At 38.4% G+C, this 20,171-nt stretch overlaps 1 protein-coding gene across 10 annotated transcripts in view; it reads left to right on the plus strand.

Annotated features, from left to right (window-relative positions):
* MAST2 (microtubule associated serine/threonine kinase 2) overlaps positions 1 to 20,171 on the plus strand; it is a 198,896-nt gene that overhangs the window by 28,603 nt on the left and 150,122 nt on the right. For all 10 annotated transcript variants that reach the window (XM_081818316.1, XM_081818317.1, XM_081818314.1 and 7 more), the window contains exons 2-3: positions 5,167 to 5,314; positions 8,766 to 8,908. In XM_081818316.1, the coding sequence (XP_081674442.1) occupies positions 5,167 to 5,314; positions 8,766 to 8,908 (291 nt within the window). The remainder of the gene's footprint in view (positions 1 to 5,166; positions 5,315 to 8,765; positions 8,909 to 20,171) is intronic.

Genomic DNA, 20,171 nt, shown 5'->3' on the forward strand with positions numbered 1-20,171 from the left:
TTACAGTTGTTAGATCTTCTTGTTGGATAGACCCTTTAAGTATGATATAGTGTCCTTCCTCATCTCTTACTAGTCTTTGGTTTAAAATCTAATTTGTCTGATATAAGGATTGCCACCCCAGCTTTCTTTTGATGTCCATTAGCATGATAAGTAGTTTTCCACCCCCTCACTTTCAATCTGGAGGTGTCTTTGGCTCTAAAATGAGTCTCTTGCAGACAGTATATTGATGGGTCTTGCTTTTTTATCCAATCTGATACCCTGTGTCTTTTTAATTGGGGCATTTAGCCCATTTACATTCAGGGTAACTATTGAAAGATACGAATTTAGTGCCATTGTATTGCCTGTAAGGTGACTGTTACTGTATATTGTCTCTGTTCCTTTCTGGTCTATGTTACTTTTGGGCTCTCTCTTTGCTTAGATGACCCCTTTTAATACTTTTTGTAGGGTTGGCTTGATGATTGCAAATTCTTTTAGTTTCTGTTTGTCCTTGAAGCTTTTTTTTTTTTTTTAAGATTTTATTTATTTATTTGACAGAGAGAGACACAGTGAGAGAGGGAACACGAGCAGGGGGAGAGGGAGAAGCAGGCTTTCTGCTGAGCAGGGAGCCCAATGTGGGGCTCGATCCCAGGACCCTGGGATCATGACCTGAGCCAAAGGCAGACGCTTAATGACTGAGCCACCCAGGCACCCCTGTCCTTGAAGCTTTTTATCTCTCCTTTTATTATCAGTGACAGCCTAGCTGGATAAAGTATTCTTGGCTGCATATTTTTCTCATTTATTACCCTGAATATATCATGCCAGTCCTTTCTGGCCTGCCAGGTCTCTGTGGATAGGTCTGCTGCCAATCTAATGTTTCTACCATTGTAGGTTACAGACCTCTTGTCCCGAGCTGCTTTCAGGATTTTTTCTTTGTCTCTGAGATTTGTATGTTTTACTATTAGATGTTGGGGTGTTGACCTGTTTTCACTGATTTTGAGGGGGGTTCTCTGAGCCTCCTGGATTTTGATGCCTGTTTCCTTCCCCAAATTAGGGAAGTTCTCTGCCATAATTTGCTCCAATATACCTTCTGCCCCCACCCCTTTTTCTTCTGGGATCCCAATTATTCTAATGTTTTGCTTTATGGTATCACTTATCTTGAATTCTCCTCTCATGATCCAGTAGTTGCTTATCTCTCTTTTTCTCAGCTTCTTTATTCTCCATCATTTGGTCTCCTGTGTCACTAATTCTTTCTTCTGCCTCATTTATCCTAGCAGTTAGAGCCTCCAGTTTTGATTGCATATCATTAATAGCCTTTTTTGATTTCAACTTGATTAGATTTTATTTCTCCAGAAAAGGATTCTCTAGTGTCTTCTATGTTTTTTTCCCCAAGCCCAGCTAGTATATTTATAATCGTTATTCTGAACTCTAGTTCCAACATCTTACTAATGTCCATATTGATTAGGTCCCTGGCAGTCGATACTGCCTCTTGTTCTATTTTTTGAGGTGAGTTTTTCTGTTTTGTCATTTTGTCGAGAGAAGAATAGATGAATGAGAGAACAAAATGCTGAAAGGGTAACAACGACCCCAGAGAAATACACACTAAACAAATCAGTAGAGTCCTGAAACCGGGGGGAAAAGAAAAAAAAAGTAGAATATGATCAGGCTGGTGAATAGAACAGAGCCATACACTGGATTTTGGGTGTATTTTGGTCTGTTAGAAGAAACTGGATCCCAAAATTTTAAAGAAAGAAAAACATATATATATATATAAAATACATAATATACACACACAAAAAATAAGGTTAAATACAATGAAGGGATGGGATACGACTGTAAAAATTAAAATGAAAAAAAGATTTACAAAAGGAATTGATAAGAAGTTGGTCGAAAAAAGAAAGAAGAAAAATTAAAAAAAAAAAAAGAGAATTTGATCAAGCTGGTGAATAGACCAGAGCCATACACTAGATTTTGGGTATATTTTGGTCTGTTAGAAGAAACCGCATCCCAAAACTTTAAAGAGAGAAAAACACACATATATATATGTAAAATATACATATATATAATATACATATACACACAAAAAATAAGGTTAAATACAATGAAGGGATCGAATATGACTGTAAAAATAAAAATTAAAAAAGATTTTAAAGGAGTTGATAAGTTGGTTGAAAAAGGAAATAACAATTCAAAAAAAAAAGAAAATTTAAAAAATTAAAGTTGAAAGACTAAAGAATCATGGAGAAAAAGCCATGAATTCTATGTGTTTTATTCCCCTAGCACTGGAATTTTGTAGTTCTCATTGATTAGTCAGCTTGGTCTTGGCTGGATGGTCTTGCGGATCTTCTGGGGAAGGGGCCTGTTGCAGTGATTCTTAAAAGACTTTGCCCAAGGTGGAATCGAGCAGCCCTTGCCTGGGGCCAGGCTAAGGAATCTGCTTGGCTTTGCCCGGTAGCTTTTGTTCCCTGAAGGTTTTCCTTAGAGCTTTGGAGGATGAGAATGAAAGTGGAGGCTTTTCCAATCTCTGCCCCAGAGGAGCTGAGAACTCGGGGCCCCACTCCTCAGTGCACCCCCAGAGAAAAGCAGTCAATCCCTCCTGTCTCCCTGGTCTCTGGCCGCACTCCGTGCTCACCCGGCCTGTGACCCAGCATTTCTATCTCTGGTACTCGACCCTGTTTGGAGTCTCCAAACCCAGCAGATCCCTGTGGTGCGCTCCTGTACTGCTCCTCCCTGGGCGGGGGGAGGGGAGGGGAATCTCCCTGAATCTGCTGCTTGTTGGGTCCCTGCTCAAAGAGTAGTGGCCCGATTGTGCCGGGTATCACGGTTTATGGCAACTCTGAGCTGGCTTCCCTGCTCCGATACCTGGGAGCTCTGCCGCACTCAGGCACCCCTCATCTTCCTGTGACCACAAGGGTCCTGAGACCACAGTGTCCCAGTGAGGGTTCCACCCTCCGCTTAGCCACTGGAGTGGATTCCCTCAGCGGAGCAGACTTCTAAAAGTTCCAGTTTTGTGCTCTGCTGCTCTATCACTTGTCAGTAGCGGCTTAAGGAGGCTCCCTCCCCCCAGGGTCTATCGTTTGGAATATTTCCTCAGATTCACTTCTCCACATGTCCTACCTTCCAGAAAGTGGTTGCTTTTCTGATCATAGAATTGCTGCTATTCTTTTCTTCAATTTCCTGTTGAGTTTGTATATGTTCAGAATGGTTTGATAACTATCTAGCTGAATTCCTGGGACCAGATGAAATTTAGGTCTCCTACTCCTCTGCCATCTTGTACTCCTCCCCCAATTTACTATCAATTAAAAAAATACTGTTCCTTGTTTCTTCTGTTATTTTTCTTTAACTTAACTTTTCTTTTTTATGTGTGGGCATTTATAAATTATATTCTGGATAGCCACTACCAACCAATATTGGCACTTTCTCATGTTTATGAACCCACCAATCACACCGAATGACCTTAGAGGGTTGGTTTTTTTTTTTTTTTTAATCTTAAGGAGGTTGGCATTTTTCCATTCTTTCCCCCCCTGTGGCTTTTACTATTTACTTGAGTCTTGTTCTTCAAACAGCAGGTAACACAGATTTTAGTTGTTTCTTTTTATGTTTCTCATTTTGTCTTTGTACTGTCCATATCACTTTGATGTGCAACTTGTCTGTGTTTGTTATAGCTTCCGTTATTGAAATATGAAAGATGTCTCATTTATCTTACTTTTTTCAAAATAGTTTTTTTTTTTGACTTTTAAAAAAATATTTATTTATTTGACAGAGAGAGAGATAGCAAGAGCAGGAACACAAGCTGGGGGAGTGGGAGAGGGAGAAGCAGGCTTCCCGTGGAGCAAGGAGCCCCATGCGGGGCTCAATCCCAGGACCCTGGGATCACGACCTGAGCCGAAGGTAGACGCTTAATGACTGAGCCACCCAGGCGCCCCAAAATAGTTTCTCTTTTAATGCTGCCAGTTAGGTGAGCATTTGCTTCAAAATGTCTGAAAAATTTTTTTTTTTTAAGATTTTGTTTATTTATTTGAGAGAGGCAGAGATAGAGAGAGCACAGCCAGGAGGAGAGGGAGAAACAGGCTCCTTGAGCAGGGAGCCCAACATGGGGCTTGATCCCAGGACCCTGGATTGTGACCTGAGCCGAAGGGAGAAGTTTAACCGACTGAGCCACCCAGGCACCCCCAAAATGCTGAATCTTGATGATATGTTGGACACTGCTTACTGAGTGAAAAGGAGCAGGCATTGGGATGGAGTAGGATGAACTGGATTAAAATAAAGACAAAAAGGAGGCCCTCTCAATGTTTCATATTGTCTGCATTTTCTCCATAGTACTTCATGCTTTTTCATTGAAATATATTTAGCTCCTATCATAGACCTATAAGGAAAGCTCTACATTTTATTTTAGCATTAATTGAATGTTAGAGGCATTTCTAACTTTGTATAACAGGTAAAGGAAGGTCTGCTATTTATCATTTTTTAAAAACTAAAATAGGCTTTTCTTTACTGGATATAGGAAGAGTGAATAGGAGGAGAAAAGTAAATAAACATAACTAGACATATACTCATTGTGGAAGAAGACTTATTTTTTTACTTTATTTTTTATTTATTTTTTTTAGAGGGGGGCAGAGAGAGAAGGAGAGGGTGGGGGAGGGGCAGAGGGAAAGGGAGAGAGAGAATCTCAAGTCAATTCCCTGCTGAGTGTGGAGCCTGACTTGGGGCTTGATCCCATGACCCTGAGATCAAGACCTGAGTCAAAGCTAAGAGTTGGATGCTCAACCGAGCCACCCAGGTGCCCCTTTGACTTTTTTTTTTTTTTTAAGATTTTATTCATTTATTTGACAGAGAGCACAAGTAGTCAGAGCAGTAGGCAGTGGGAGAGGCTCGCTGAACAGAGAGCCTGATGTGGGGCTTGATCCCAGGACCCTGGGATCATGACCTGAGCTGAAGGCAGACATTTAACCGACTGAGCCACCCAGGTGCCACCCTTTGACATTTTATAATCAGTGTCCCACAGCCTTCATAGCATACCCAAACAGCTTTTACTAAGAAGTATGTTTCTGGCTTTAGCTGTTGAGGAGGAAGTATAAAATGCTGGCACTTTTTAACTGCAATGAATGTTGTAGAGATGTTTAATACAAAGTCCTTACACTTTCAGAAAAGACATTACAGACTTATATTTTACCTTTTTTTTCTTTGAAGGATGTCATAGCTGGACTTAGTCCCCTGCTTTTTAGGAAGCTCAGTAATCCTGACATATTTTCATCCACCGGAAAAGCTAAACTCCAACGGCAACTTAGTCAGGATGACTGTAAGTTGCGGAGAGGAAGCCTGGCCAGTTCGCTGTCAGGTGAGTAATTTTGTTTTTTAAGAAATGTGGGACTGTGTTGTCAATATTTAAGGGTATATCAACTGACTTAGCATCTTCATGGCTTCTTCTTTGGTGGTAGTTTTGTATAGAACACTTATGGGTAAGGCCATCTTCCTCTCTTTACTGCTTCCTCATGACATCTCTGAATGGTAGCCTCCTCAACCTGCTAAATATTTTCTTGTTGACCACTATCACTGGTTATTCTCTTTGAATTTGACTTTTGCTCTCTGCTCCTTCTGTGGACTTCACATCCTTTGCTTCTTTTGATTTTCTTTTTCCGATTTTCAAAATCTGTTCCAAAGCCTGCAGTGCCTCCCCACCTTCCCCATAGAAAAGTCTTTAAAAAATTCACGGGGAAGAAATGATACAAGGAAGTCATGGTCCAAATAGGAAACAATTAAAATGTGACATAATTTTAAGCAATCAATAGAATATTAAAAAAAGAGAATCCATTTGGCCTCAGCTAAAAATACTAGATTAGTAGAGAAGAAAATATAATCCACCTGTACTTGGCCAGTTGTAAATTTCTTTTTATTTTGTCCCTTTTCAGGACTGTTCCTTGGCTTTATCTTTCCACTCTTACTGAAATTATTTTGCCAAGCATGTATTTAATCACATAGAGCCATTTTTTTGTTTTCATAGTATTCTGTTCTTTTAAGGATGTATTACCTTATAAATATTGTATGAATAAATAGAATTTTGATTTTTGTATTAATTTTTTAAAAAAGTTTTCTTTTGTTTCTGAATCAACTCTTTTGAGCACCGAATAACCAGAATCCATTGCCTTGTTCTGAGATGCCAAATCCCTTCTATCTTGTGGGGTAATTGGCTATTGGTTACTGGGTGGTACAATGTGAGAATGTGGTTATGTTTGAGTCTTTATAGATTTTCAGTTAATCTGAGTTCAGCCTTACATCTTAATTTTATGTCCTCTTTGGTATCTTGCATTTCTGGGTACTGAATTTATCTAAGATTTTGTAGGGTAACCTACTATCTCATTTAACTGTCATTTAACTGCAACCTCCTCTATGCTTATTATACCTTGTGTCTTTCTTTGCCCATTTCCATTGGTTATGATTCATCTGTTTTAGATTTCCCCAAATTTTATTCATCTCCTCAGTTAATCCCCCCTCCCTCATTATAGCCTTTGTTTGTTTTACTTCTTTATTCTCATTTACTGTCCTGGGTGACAAAAGATAAAAGTATGTGCTCAGTCAGACATGTTTAACTGGGAATATTTTGCATATTAGCCTCTTGAATCATTGTAAGAATAATTAGAATTTTTAAGTTTTTTTTTTTCTGAGTTATTTCTTTACTAAAGGGCTAGTGTCTCCATTTGTTTGTATTGTTCATTCTGTCTTATGTTGTTTGTTTTCCTCAAATTCTTGGCAATCCTTGGTACATTTCAAGCCCAGACTAGTATATATCCAAATGGGTTTCTTTTGCAGGTGCATAAACCTCTTTTCTCCAGCAAGCTCTTATTTTGAAGGGAGATAGAGAGATGATACTAGCCTTTGTGTATGTGGATAGGGTAAGTCAAGGAGCTAGCTTTCCTTTAGAATATATAGATGAGGAGTAGGCAGATGATCTGAGAACTTGACAACATTGGCAGAAAGAAAACAGGCAGGCTGTCTCTACTCTGGCCTTATGGGAGTTTTGAGTAGAGAACTATTATTTGTAGAGGGTTTTATGGGAAGGCTTTCCAATAAACATACATTTGCAAACAGACTTGAAAGATAACTAGATTTTTAAAAAACATTGCATTTTTTCTGATTAAAAAAGTAAATATGCTAGTAATAAAAAATTTGAGTTCAAAGACATGCATTATGTCAAAGTGAAAAGTTCTTAATCTTTACTTTCTTTTGTCTCCCTTCCTCCAACCATTTATATATACTCCATTATATTTAAATATACATTTAAAAGTTTATGTAAATATACACAAACTTTTTTTTTTTTTTTTTTAAATAAAACTGGGGGCACCTGGGTGGCTCAGTCGTTGAGCATCTGCCTTCGGCTCAGGTCATGATCCCAGGGTCCTGGGATTGAGCCCTGCATCAGGCTCCCTGCTCAGCCGGGAGTTTGCTTCTCCCTCTTGTGCTCCCCCTGCTTGTGTTCCCTCTCTCACTGTGTCTCTCTGTCAAATAAATAAATAAATAACTCTTTAAAAAAAATACATAAATAAAAATTGGGATCATATGCCACACACTTCCTTTCTGCTTTCTTTACTCAACAGGAAATGTTGAATATTTTTCTCTTGACTACATTTTGAGCTGCCTCATTATTTTTAATGGGTTCAGTATTTCATTATGTGGAGATACTACAATTTCTTTAAATTGTAATAAACATTTATTTTCAGTTTTATTCTGGTGAGCATTGCTAAGGTGAGCATTCTGGTCTATTTTTTCATTATACTACATTACTACAGGTGGAATGCTGGGTCCAAACATACTAAATTTTAGTAAATTTTGCTAAATTGCCCTCCAAATAATTTGCATCACATTTTGTTTGCAATAAAAGGATATGTTGTACCAAAAGCAAAACTAAAAACTCCGTTTGCTCACACCTTTATTATAGTGGGTATTTCCATGTTGAATAGGATTTTGCTAGGAAGAGGAAAGGTTTTCAAGTGAATTGGGTGATCAGGATAAATCCAGGTGAAAATACAGAGCATAATATTGAAGTTGAGTGAGCAAATTGGTGTGGAAAAGAGTTGAAGGAGATGAGGCCAGGAAGATAATCTGGATTTATAGAGGAGGATCTCTTTAATTTTTTTAAAAGTTTGGCTAATTTTGAATAGTAGGGAGTCATCAGAAGTTTTTTTAGGGCAGGGAATGATATCACATTTATTTTGGTTAAATCACTAGCAGCAATGTGAGGAACATTACGATGGAAGAGATTGAAATAGGACTTGCACCTCAATTAGAAAGTCATTGCAATTCTTGATACTCAGTCTTTTATAAGTGACTTTCTTGCAGTCTTTCATTGGGATTAAGGCAGTCAGTCAGTCAACCTGGACTGAACACATGGAGTCTGGCCAGAGCATTATAGAATCAGTGTTCATCTTCTGGAAACTTAAGGACCAAACTTGTTTAGAGATGCTGTCAGCTCCACTCATGTTGCATTGAGTTGGTGAGAAACTAAGTAATGTGGAAGGGACTGGAAAACTTAGCCTGCTAGGGTGGGTGCTGGCATGGTGATGGATATTACAGAGAATTTAAAATAGTCAATTCAGTTTCAGTATTCCATTTACAATTCTCCTCTCCACCAAGACAGTTGGAATTTTTAAAGGGCTACAGATTCTAAAATGAATATGGCAGAACTTCATTTTGTTTTGGATCACTATATTTTTATCCACTTGATATCATTGTATATTTTCATTAATTAATTAATAAATAATTACAAGTATATTTTCCAAACCTTGTGTTTGAAGGTAAGCAGCTGCTCCCCTTGTCCAGCAGTGTACATAGCAGTGTGGGACAGGTGACTTGGCAGTCTTCAGGAGAAGCATCAAACCTGGTTCGAATGAGGAACCAGTCCCTTGGACAATCTGCACCTTCTCTTACTGCTGGTTTGGTAAGTGTTAGTCAAGACAGTCCCTTGCTCTATGAACAAATTCTTGATTGCCATGGCCACGTTTATTATTTTTCTTTTTAGGATTTGGATAGTTTAATTTTTCAAAGTAAAGTATAAAAAAAATGGAATTTAATTGAATGTATTCTGATTGCTCTCTTATGCTGTCACTGGTACTGATTATGTAGGGAGAGTGCAGAAAAAGACTCAGTATGGTTGATTGAATGAATAAATTTTCTGGGAAAGAGCTTTCTTTTTTTAAAGATTTTATTTATTTGAGAGAGCGAGACAGAGGTAGCGAGAGAGAGCGCGAGAGGGGAAGGAGAAGCAGGCTTCCTGCTCAGGGAGCCCGATGTGGGGCTTGATCCCAGGACCCAGGGATTATGACCTCTGCCGAAGGCAGACGCTTAACCGACTGAGCCACCCAGGCGCCCTGTGGGAAAGAGCTTTCTATTTTTTTTTTTAAGATTTTAGATTTATTTGTTAGAGAGAGAGAGAGACAGCGAGAGAGGGAGCACAAGCAGGGGGAGTGGGGAAAGGAGAAGCAGATTCCCCACTGAGCAGGGAGTCCCATGTGGGACTCGATCCCAGGACACTGGGATCATGACCCAAGCCAAAGGCAGATGCTTAACCGACTAAGCCACCCAGGCGTCCCTAGGGAAAGAGCTTTTTTTTTTTTTTTTTAAAGATTTTATTTATTCATTTGAGAGAGAGTGAGATAGAGCATGAGAGGGGGGAGGGTCAGAGGGAGAAGCAGACTCCCTGCCAAGCAGGGAGCCCAATGCAGGACTCGATCCTGGGACTCCAGGATCATGACCTGAGCCGAAGGCAGTCGCTTAACCAACTGAGCCACCCAGGCGCCCGGGAAAGAGCTTTCTAATAGACAGGATTCTTAACCTTGTGAAGTTATGTTGCTTCTTTGTATAGTTCTGTGATACACATATTTAGTACATGAGGATAGGATAGTGGGCAGTTTAGTATATATTGGATGCAAGAATGAGCCTTTTCTTTGTCTAGAATTTGTATGATAGAATCTAACAAAGTTAAGCTGTGTAGTCTGAGCAGGTTGTTTTCTGCCTGTGATTGCATCTTCTACCCTTTTATCCTCAATACCTCTGCCTTTTTATCGAAGGTACCCATTGACTTCCTGCTGATCTCACATTCTTCCTAAAGGACAAGGCACACTAGTAATTTTCAGGGTACAATAACAGAAACTTGTTCCCATTAAAATATAATCTCATCTGTTCTTTGGGATTATAAATCTTTTGGGTTGGCATGTATAGATTAGAAAGCTTTGTCCATTTGTCATTCTGGGAAGTGGGGATAGGGAAATAGTCTTCTTATAGCAGGTGGGAAGGTAATTTTTGGATCAGAAGATTTCCTTATGACTTGAAGTTTGACTCTTAGGCCATAGGAAGAATCAGGAACTTTCCCGCTCCCCAACTTTTTATTTTGAAAATTTCAAATACAGTGAATACCCACATAAACTTACTTAGATTGGTCAGTTTGGTTGTAACTTACATTTTGCCACATTTGCTTTATCTGTGTATATGTATGTATTTTTTTCCCCCGAAACATTTCAAAGCAAGTCACAGACCTTATGATACCCCACTCTTAAGTATTTTTTTGTAAGACCAAGGACAATCTCCTAAATAACCACAATATATTATCAGATCCAGGAAGTTTAACATCAATTTAATAATAGCATCTAATAGAAAGACTATATTCAAATTTCCTCACTTGTTCTCAGCATGTCTATTAAAGCCTCACATCTTCCTTTTAATCTCTGGAATACAAAAATATATATATAGATTTATGTACCCTATCATAGAGATGATTAATTTAGATTTTAAAGTAATCTCTTGGGGCTCCTGGGTAACTCAGTCGGTTAAGCATCTGCCTTTGGCTCAGGTCATGATCCTGGGGTCCTGGCGTCGAGCCCTGTGTCAGGCTCCCTGCTCAGTGGGGAGTCTGCTTCTTCCTCTGCCCCCCCCCCCCTTCGTGCTCTCTCTTTCTCTCTCAAATAGATAAAACCTTAAAAATAAAATAGTAATCTCTACACCCATCATGGGGCTCAAACTCACAACCCCTGAGATCAGGAGTTACACTGTACTGACTGAGCCAGCCAGGCACCCCCACATAATAGAGATTTTGATCCAGTGGGACTGGGGTGGTCCTAGGGATCAGTATTTTCTTTTTTTTTTTTTTTTAGAGATTTTATTTATTTATTTGACAGAGAGAGACACAGCGAGAGAGGGAACACAAGCAGGGGGAGTGGGAAAGGGAGAAGCAGGCTCCCCGGAGAGCAGGGAGCCCGATGCGGGACTCGATCCCAGGACTCTGGGATCATGACCTGAGCCGAAGGCAGACGCTTAACGACTGAACCACCCAGGTGCCCAGGGGATCAGTATTTTCTTTAAAGCATTATAACTGGTTCTAACATGCACCCTTTTGAGAGTTAACTGCCAGTAAAATAAAGCTGAATGTTTTACTTTTTTTAAAGATTTTATTTATTTATTTGAGACAGAGAGAATGAGATCAGAGAGCATGAGAGGGAGGAGGGTCAGAGGGAGAAGCAGACTCCCTGCCAAGCAGGGAGTCCGATGCGGGACTCGATCCCGGGACTCCAGGATCATGACCTGAGCCGAAGGCAGTCGCTTAACCAACTGAGCCACCCAGGTGCCCAACTGAATGTTTTATTTTAAGGTGTTGTGTTGCAGAGGGAATTCCTGGACTAAGGTTGCTAGAGTCCTAGCCTAGGCCAACCGAAGTAGAGTATTTCTGAATTACTTTTTCTTTTTAAAGGCTTATTGAGATATAATTCATGTAAGATACAATTTACCCAATTAAACTGTACTCTTCAGTGATTTTTAGTATATTCACAGATGCATGCAGCCATCATTATAGTCAATTTTAGAACATTTTAATCACTTCAGAAAGAATCCCTATACCCTTTAGTTGTCACCTCTTTATCCTCCCATCCCCCCAGCCCTATGTAACCATTAATCTACTTTCTGCCTCTGAACATTTGCCTATTCTGTACATTTCATATAAATTGACTCCTATTAACATGTGGCCTTTTATGACTGGCTTCTTTCAATTAGCATGATGTTTTTAAGGTCTATCTACATTGTAGCATGAAAGTATTTCATTCCTTTTTATCACTGAATAATGTTCCATTGTATGGATATACCACATTTTGTCTGTCAGTTGATGGGTATTTGTTGTTGCTACCTTTTTACTGTGATGAATAGTGCTTCTATGAACATTTGTTTAAAGATTTTCATGTGGACATGTTTTCATTTTTCTTGGGTATATACTTAGGAATAGGATTGTTGGGTTGTATGGTAACTCTGTGTTTAACATTTTGAGGAATGGCCAGATTGTTTTCCAAAGTGGCTGTACCATTTTACATTCCTACCAGTAGTGTATGAGGGGTTTGATTTCTTTACATCCTCACTAATACTTACTATTGTCTGTCTTTGATTTTAGCAATCATAGTGGGTCTGAAGTGATATCTTGTGGTTTATGATTCGCATTTTTCTAATGACATTGAGCATCTTTTAATGTGATTATTGGCTGTTTGCAAACATTCTTGAAGAAATGTCTATTCATATATTTTGCCCATTTAAAAAGTTGGTTTATTTATCTATTTTGTATATGGATTTGTAAAAGCATTATTTCTTTAGACCTCTATTTAGTTACTTCTCTGCTCCCAAGGATCTGCTTTTTGTTTTCTCCTGTGCCTTTCTTTCCTGAGCTATTCACTTATCTATAGTAACTTCAGGCTAGTTCCTCCCTTTCCATTCTCCCATCCAAGGATATTTTATGTGGCACATTTTTTTTTTTTTAAAGATTTTATTTATTTATTTGACAGAGAGAGATGGCGAGAGAGGGAACACAAGCAGGGGAGTGGGAGAGGGAGAAGCAGGCTTCCCGCTGAGCAGGGAGCCCGACGTGGGACTCGATCCCAGAACCCTGGGATCATGACCTGGGCCGAAGGCAGACGCTTAACGACTAAGCCACCCAGGCACCCCTTATGTGGCACATTTGCTAGTTAGTATTGAATATCTTTTCCTGCTTTGAGTTACCCCACACTGGAATATACCTGGGTACTGCCATCCCAGCTTCTGGCTGCGACATTTCTGAAGAATCTCTCCTACCATGTATTCTCATTCTTAATAGACTTATTGCTACATAGACCCAGCCTCCAACGAATTTTTGGGTCAACAGGAGTCATATATAACAAATAATTTTAACATTTTAACATTTAATGAACTGTCGATTATGACTTGAAACATAACTAAAAGGGGACAAGAATAATTATTCTTGGGTATAATTATTGGGGAGATAAGTTTGCTGGAGGTTAGACTTGACCAGAGTCTGGAGAATGGATAGCCAGAAGCTCACTGTAGCAAATATTTTCTTTTTCTTTTTAAAGAATTTATTTGTTTATTTGAGAGCATGTATACATGAGTGGTTGGGGGTGGGAAGCAGAGGGAGAGGGAGAGAGAATCTGAAGCCGACTCCATGCTGAGGTGGAGCCCGACATGGGGCTCCGTCTCACTACTGAGAGATCGTCATCTGAGCTGAAAGCAGGAGTCAGTTGCTTAACTGACTGAACCACCCAGGCACCCCTATTTATTTGTTTTTTAAGGCGGGGAGGGGCAGAGGGAGAGGGAGAGAGAGTCCTAAGAAGCCCCATGGTGCTGAGCGCGGAGCCCCACACAGGGCTCGATCTCATGACCCTGAGATCATGACCTGAGCCCAAACCAAGACTCGACGCTTAACCAACTGTGCTACGCAGGCGCCCTGCAAATATTTTCATTTTGAGGCCATCTAGGTGATAGGTGTTTATGAAGAGATTTTTAGATTTATCCCTCATTTCCTAGTACCAGTTGAGAGGATTTCTCTGAAGACCCATTTCCCCCATATATGTAGAAACCATGATTCCTGATTAGTGGCTTCCAGAGCATATATATATATATATATGCTCCCAGCTCCCAGATGGGAAAAAACTTAGATGACATCTTGTCCAAGATTAATTTTGTCTTTAAAAAAATTTCTATACAGTTGAAAATTTAGTGTTAAAAGTGGTATGGGAGCAACACCTCTGGATTAGAACTTGGAAGAGCAAGATGTGTCTGATACTTAGCTGTCTGAATTTGAGTAAAGACTAAACTTATTTGAACCTTTTTTTCACATCTTTAAAATAAACTTAATTTCTGCTTTGCTTTCTCGTGAATATGTTAAGTAATACCTAAAACTTTGATCTTTGTCTTTTGTATTTCTGACATGAATCCATTGAACTATATCATCATGTCTAAGACTCCATTTTTTTTATCTTTTAAATTTTTTAAAAAGATTTTTTTTTTAAAGGTCATCTGTTTGAGAGAGAGAGAGCACGTGCAAGCGCACAAGCAGAGGGAGGGGCAGAGTGAGAGGGAGAAGCAGGCTTCCAGCTGAGCAGGGAGCCTGACCTGGGGCTCGATTCCAGGATCCCGGGATAATGACCTGAGCTGAAGGCAGATGCTTAACTGACTGAGCCACCCAAGCACCTCAAGACTCCCATCTGCTTATTCTGCCTTTCTATTCCTCTAAACCAGTTCTTCCTTGGTTGTTCCCTGTCTTGTTAAGTAGAGTTATTACCCACCAAAAGCTGAAAGCTAGAGACCTGGAACTCCTTCTTGACTCCTCCTCTACCCTTCCTCCCTTCCCCATCTAGTCATCCAGAGAGCCTTAGCTCCCAACATCTCCAGGTGGTGTACATTTTTTTCACCACAGTTGTGGCCCATTCTAAGCCATATTTACAGTCTTTTTGCTTAGATAATTGTAGTGTCCTTGTTATGTGAACACCATATTCAGTCTTCTTCCTTTCCAGGCCACTCTTCACTCTAAAGTCTTATTTCAAAAACAAATCTGATCATGTCTATTCTTTCTTCTAGTTTTGTTTTTTTTTAATTGAAGTGTAGTTGATACTCAGTGTTACATTAGTTTAGGTGTATAACATAGCAATTCAACAAGTCTGTATGGTATGCTGTGTTCACCATAGGTGTAGCTACCATCTCTTACCACCCAGTGCTACTACAATACCTTTAACTGCATAACCTATGCTGTACCTTCTTTTAGCTTTGTCTTCCAGTTTTTTCATTTGGTTAATATTTATGCAGCACCAGTGTTTAGCTATTCACTTGATTAAAATCTTTTGATAGCTTCCTATAATGGTTATTATAATGTACAATAGTTAATTATTGAGTGAATGAGTTTTCATTGAGATTAGCAAATGGGTAATGAGGAACTAGAGACAGAGATCACAGATGGAAGGGTTAGGCTTGGATACTTTTTCTTCGAAATCAGAATGTTGTGTTCAAGTAATTTATACCTCAGTATAAAGGTTGGCCTAACCAGTGAACTGTATTGAATATTGGCATTTTAGTAGGAGAATTGTAAATCCCAAGAATCTTTTAATTGGTAGGATTTGACTGCTTCTCCAAATGTACTTTTGGGATTCTTTTTTTATTTTGTTGGCAGACATTGCCTTTACAGGAATGATGCTAAATTTGAAGATATAATTAGCTTTATTAAATGATTTATGAATCAGGCAGCATCCCATCTAGCAAGTAGAAGGGAGCTCCAGGGAGTTAAGCAAGAAAAAGGTTTTTAAAGGCAGGAAGAGGGCATACAAAGACAGAAGAAAGGAATTTATTAGCAGGGAATGCATTATTTAGGCAAGGTTACCCTTTTAAGGGGAATAGGAGTCTATTAGTAAATTTCCTAGTATTGACCAGGAAAGTCCATGTAGATGGGTTAAAGGTTATATTCCTGGGGGTTGAAACTGCAGTTAGGTTAGGTATTAAGTCTTGGTTTACTGACTTGAGGCCTTAACCTAAGTGATGCCATTTTGGGCCTGTGGTTTTCTTTTTAACAATAGAAATGATCATTTGCAAAGAATGACTCTGTCCATCATCATGTTTCTAATCTACATGTAGCATTATATGTGGCGCATAGTAAGTAATGTATAATTTCTTATTAAATGAGTAAAGAACTTTTTGGAATATATTTGCTAATATTAGAGCTCGTTGGATTAATACTTGTTTGAAGTATAATGTCTGCAAAAGAAGGTTGATTTTTAATGTGTCAGTACCAGTCTCAAATGATGTCACACAGATCTCTGTTCTCGTCCTTGTCTTAATAATCATTTTCATCAACTTCTTTCATAAACACATAGAAGGAACGCTTTTCACATATGCTGATGGTACATTTTCCATGTTGAATACATTCGGTCAGAATCTCACAAACAGAAATGATGGCTCAAGAGGAACCAGCAAATGAGATTTAACAGAGAGAAAAGTAAGCTTTAAAGAACCAAAGCTCAACACCAGATTGAACTTTGGAGTTAAGTCAAGTTCAAAGACATTTTATCACCCTAAGAGAAAAACCTCTATCCATTAAGCAGTCACTCTCCATTCCACCTTCATCCCAGCCCTGGCATCTACCAATCTACATTCTGTCTCTATGGATTACCTAATCTGGATATTTCATATCAATGGAATCATATAATATGTGATCTTCTGTTTCATTTAGCTTCTTCAATTTCATAATGTTTTTGAGGTTTATCTACCTTGTAGTTGAGCTCCTGTTTTAAATTCTTTTGGGTATATCACCAGGAGTGGAATTGCTGAAATCATGGTAATTCTGTGTTTAACTTTTTGAGGAACCACTAACCTGTTTTCCACAGTGGCTGCATTGTTTTGCATTCCCACCAACAATGTATGAGAGTTCTAATTTCTCTACATCTTCACTAATACTTGTTATTTTCTTTTTAATTATAGTCATTCTAGTGGGTGTTTAGTGGCTTTGATTATTTAAGGCTTTTATTATTGCATTTTTAAAATTCTTATTTTTTTAAGATTTATTTATTTGAACGTGAGAGAGAGTACGAATAGCAGGGAGGAACAGAGGGAGAGAATCTCAAGCAGACTTGTTGCTGAGCACAGAGCCCATTGCAGGGGCTCGATCGTGACTCAAGCTAAAATCAAGTCAGATGCCGTTGGGGTGCCTGGGTGGCTCAGCTGGTTAGGTGTCTGCGTTTGGCTTGGATCATGATCTCAGGGTCCTGGGATCAAGTCCCACATTGGGCTCTCTGATCAGCTCTCTCGGCTTCTCCCTTTCCCTCTGTGTTCTCCCTCTCTCTCTCTCTCCCTCTCTCAAATAAATAAATAAAATCTTTTTTTTTTAAAGATTTTATTTATTTATTTAAGAGGGAGAGAATGAGAGAGACAGCATTAGAGGAGGGAGGGTCAGAGGGAGAAGCAGACTCCCTGCTGAGCAGGGAGCCCGATGCGGGACTCGATCCTGGGACTCCAGGATCATGACCTGAGCCGAAGGCATTTGCTTAACCAACTGAGCCACCCAGACGCCCCTAAATAAATAAAATCTTAAAAAGAAAGTCAGATGTCCAACTGACTGATCCACCTAGGCACCCCTGTTACTGTATTTTTGAGGTGGGCATATATGGGGTACACTTTTAAAGGAATTAAAAATCCATGATACTACTTAGAACCTTTTCATATCATTCTTTTTTAAAAAAGCATTTGAAATATGGTTAAACTTTATTATGTATTTTTAGATCTTTATGATTAAAAACATTTTTTTAATGTAAATTCAATTTAGTTAACATATAGTGTATTAGTTTCACGGGGTAGAATTTAGTGATTCATCAGTTGCATATAACACCCAGTGCTCATTACATCACTCCAGCAAGGGGCTGGGGAGGAACCCCTGTTTTCATGTTGTTTTATTTTTCATGTTATGTTATTTTTCCTTCCTTTCCCCTATGCTCATCTGTTTTGTTTCTTAAATTGCACATGTGAGTGAAATCGTATGGTATTTGTCTTTCTCTGACTTATTTTGCTTAGCATAACACCCTCTAATTCCATCCATGTTGTTGCAAATGGCAAGATTTCATTGTTTTTGATGGCTGAGTAATATTCTATTTTGTGTGTGTGTGTTTGTGTGTGTGTGTATCTATGTGTGTGTATATATACATACATATATATACCACATCGTCTTTATCCATTCATCTTTGATGGACATGATTATTCTTTAATTATCACGTAATGACTTCAAAGAGCAATACCCATAGATTTTTGTTTTACCCACTTCTGTGTTATAAAGAGATTCTAAACTGAGCAACTTCCCCTTTCAGTCTTACCTTTCTGTAGCTGTAGCTTTGCATTTTCTACTGTGAGAGTTGGAGATCTCTGTATCTATATCATAATTAGTTGTATTGAGGTATAATTTACATAGGATAAAATTCACCCATTTTAAATGTACAATTTGATGAATTTTCCCAGATGTATATAGTTGTGTCACTACCACCAAACATGATACGGTATGGAAAATCAGGGTATTGAAATTTCTATCACCCCAAAATATTCCCTGTCTCTTGTTTGCAGTCTGTTCTCTCCCCTAGCCCTAGCCCTTGGCAACCACTGATCTGTTTTCTGTCACTGTGATTTTTGCCTTTTCCAGAATCTCATATAAATGGAAGTATGTAGTATGTAATCCTTTCTGTCTTGACTTCTTTTACTTAGCATAATGGTTTTGAGATTCATTCACATTGTTTTCAGTATCAGCAGTTTTTTTTTTATTGCTGAAAGTATTCCTTTGGCATGGGTATAATCAGACTTTGTCCATTCATCAGTTGATCATTTGGATTGTTTCTAGTTTTTGCCTGTTACTGAGAAAGCTCCTATGAAAGTTTGTGTAGAGGTATTTGTGTGGGCTTATGCTTTCGTTTCTGCTTGATAAATACCTAGGAATGAGATTGCTGGGATATAGAGTAAGTGTATGTTAATCTTTTTTTTTAAGATTTTATTTATTTGACAGAGAGAGACACAGCGAGAGAGGGAACACAAGCAGGGGTAGTGGGAGGGGGAGAAGCAGGCTTCCCACGGAGCAGGGAGCCCGACGCGGGGCTCAATCCCAGGACCCTGGGATCATGACACAAGCCCAAGGCAGACACTTAATGACTGAGCCACCCAGGCACCCCAAGTGTATGTTAATCCTTATAAGAAACTGCCAAACTGTTTTCCAAAGTCGCATTTTTGCATTTCCACTAACATTTGCTTCTAATTTGCATCTCTGATGACTAATGAGGTTGAATTACTTTTTATGTGTTTATTTGCCATTCATATATCTTCTGTGATGAGGTATCTGTTCAAATCTTTTGTTGGTCTTATTTTTGAGTCTTAAGAGTTCTTTGTCTGTTCCAATACTAGTTGTATATCAGATAATATCCTTTTAAATATTTTCTCCCTGCTGTGGCTCATGTTTTCATTTTCTTATCCGTGTTTTATACAAAAATCTCTATATGAAAAAAAGCAAAAATCAATTGTATTTCTCTATACCAGCAATGAACAATTAGAAATTGAAATTTAAAAATCATTACTATTTACAATAGCTTAAAAATATGTAATAACTAAATATAAACAATATATTTGTAAAATCAGTACATTTTAACTATAAAACATTACTGAGAGAAATTAAAGAAGATCTAAATGGAGTGATATGTTAATGAATTGGAAGACTCGATATCAAGATGTAAATTCCTCCTACTGATGTATAGATTCAATGCAGTCCTATTAAAAACCCAAACAGTCTTTTTCAGAAAGTGCCAAGATGATTTCGAATTTATATTGAAATGCAAAGGGCCTAGAATAACCAAAATATTGAAAAAGAAGACTAAACTTAGAGGAATCACTTCACCCAATTTTATGACTTTCTATAAAGGTACAGTAAGCAAGACAGTGTGATATTGGTATAAAGATAGACATGTAGTTCACTGGAACAGAATAGAAAATCCAGAAAGTCCGGGAAAAGCCAATGTAATTAAATAGGGAAAACATAGTCTTTTTAACAAATGTTGCTGGAACAATTTACATGGGGGGAAAAAAAGAACTTTGACCTTTACCTCATGCTATATACAAAAATTAACTTGAAATGGATAAGATAATAAAACATGTAAAGGAAAACACAGGAGAAAGTCTTTGTGATTTTCGGTGAGGTAAATGTTTCTTAGAGTACAAAAAGCAGCACAAGTCATAAGAGGGAAAAAATCTGACTTTATCACAAAGAAACATTTTTGCTGTTGAGTATTAATTTTTAATGGGATAGAGACAAAATGAAGTGCATCTACAATGAGGCACATTTGTAACATTTAACATTGTTAAACTGTTGAAGAGGTAATAGTTTTTGTTGTTTG

Source organism: Leptonychotes weddellii, chromosome 4 (assembly GCF_054177405.1).
Source record: "Leptonychotes weddellii isolate Sample4059 chromosome 4, ASM5417740v2, whole genome shotgun sequence".
NCBI classification, from domain to species: Eukaryota; Metazoa; Chordata; class Mammalia; order Carnivora; family Phocidae; genus Leptonychotes; species Leptonychotes weddellii.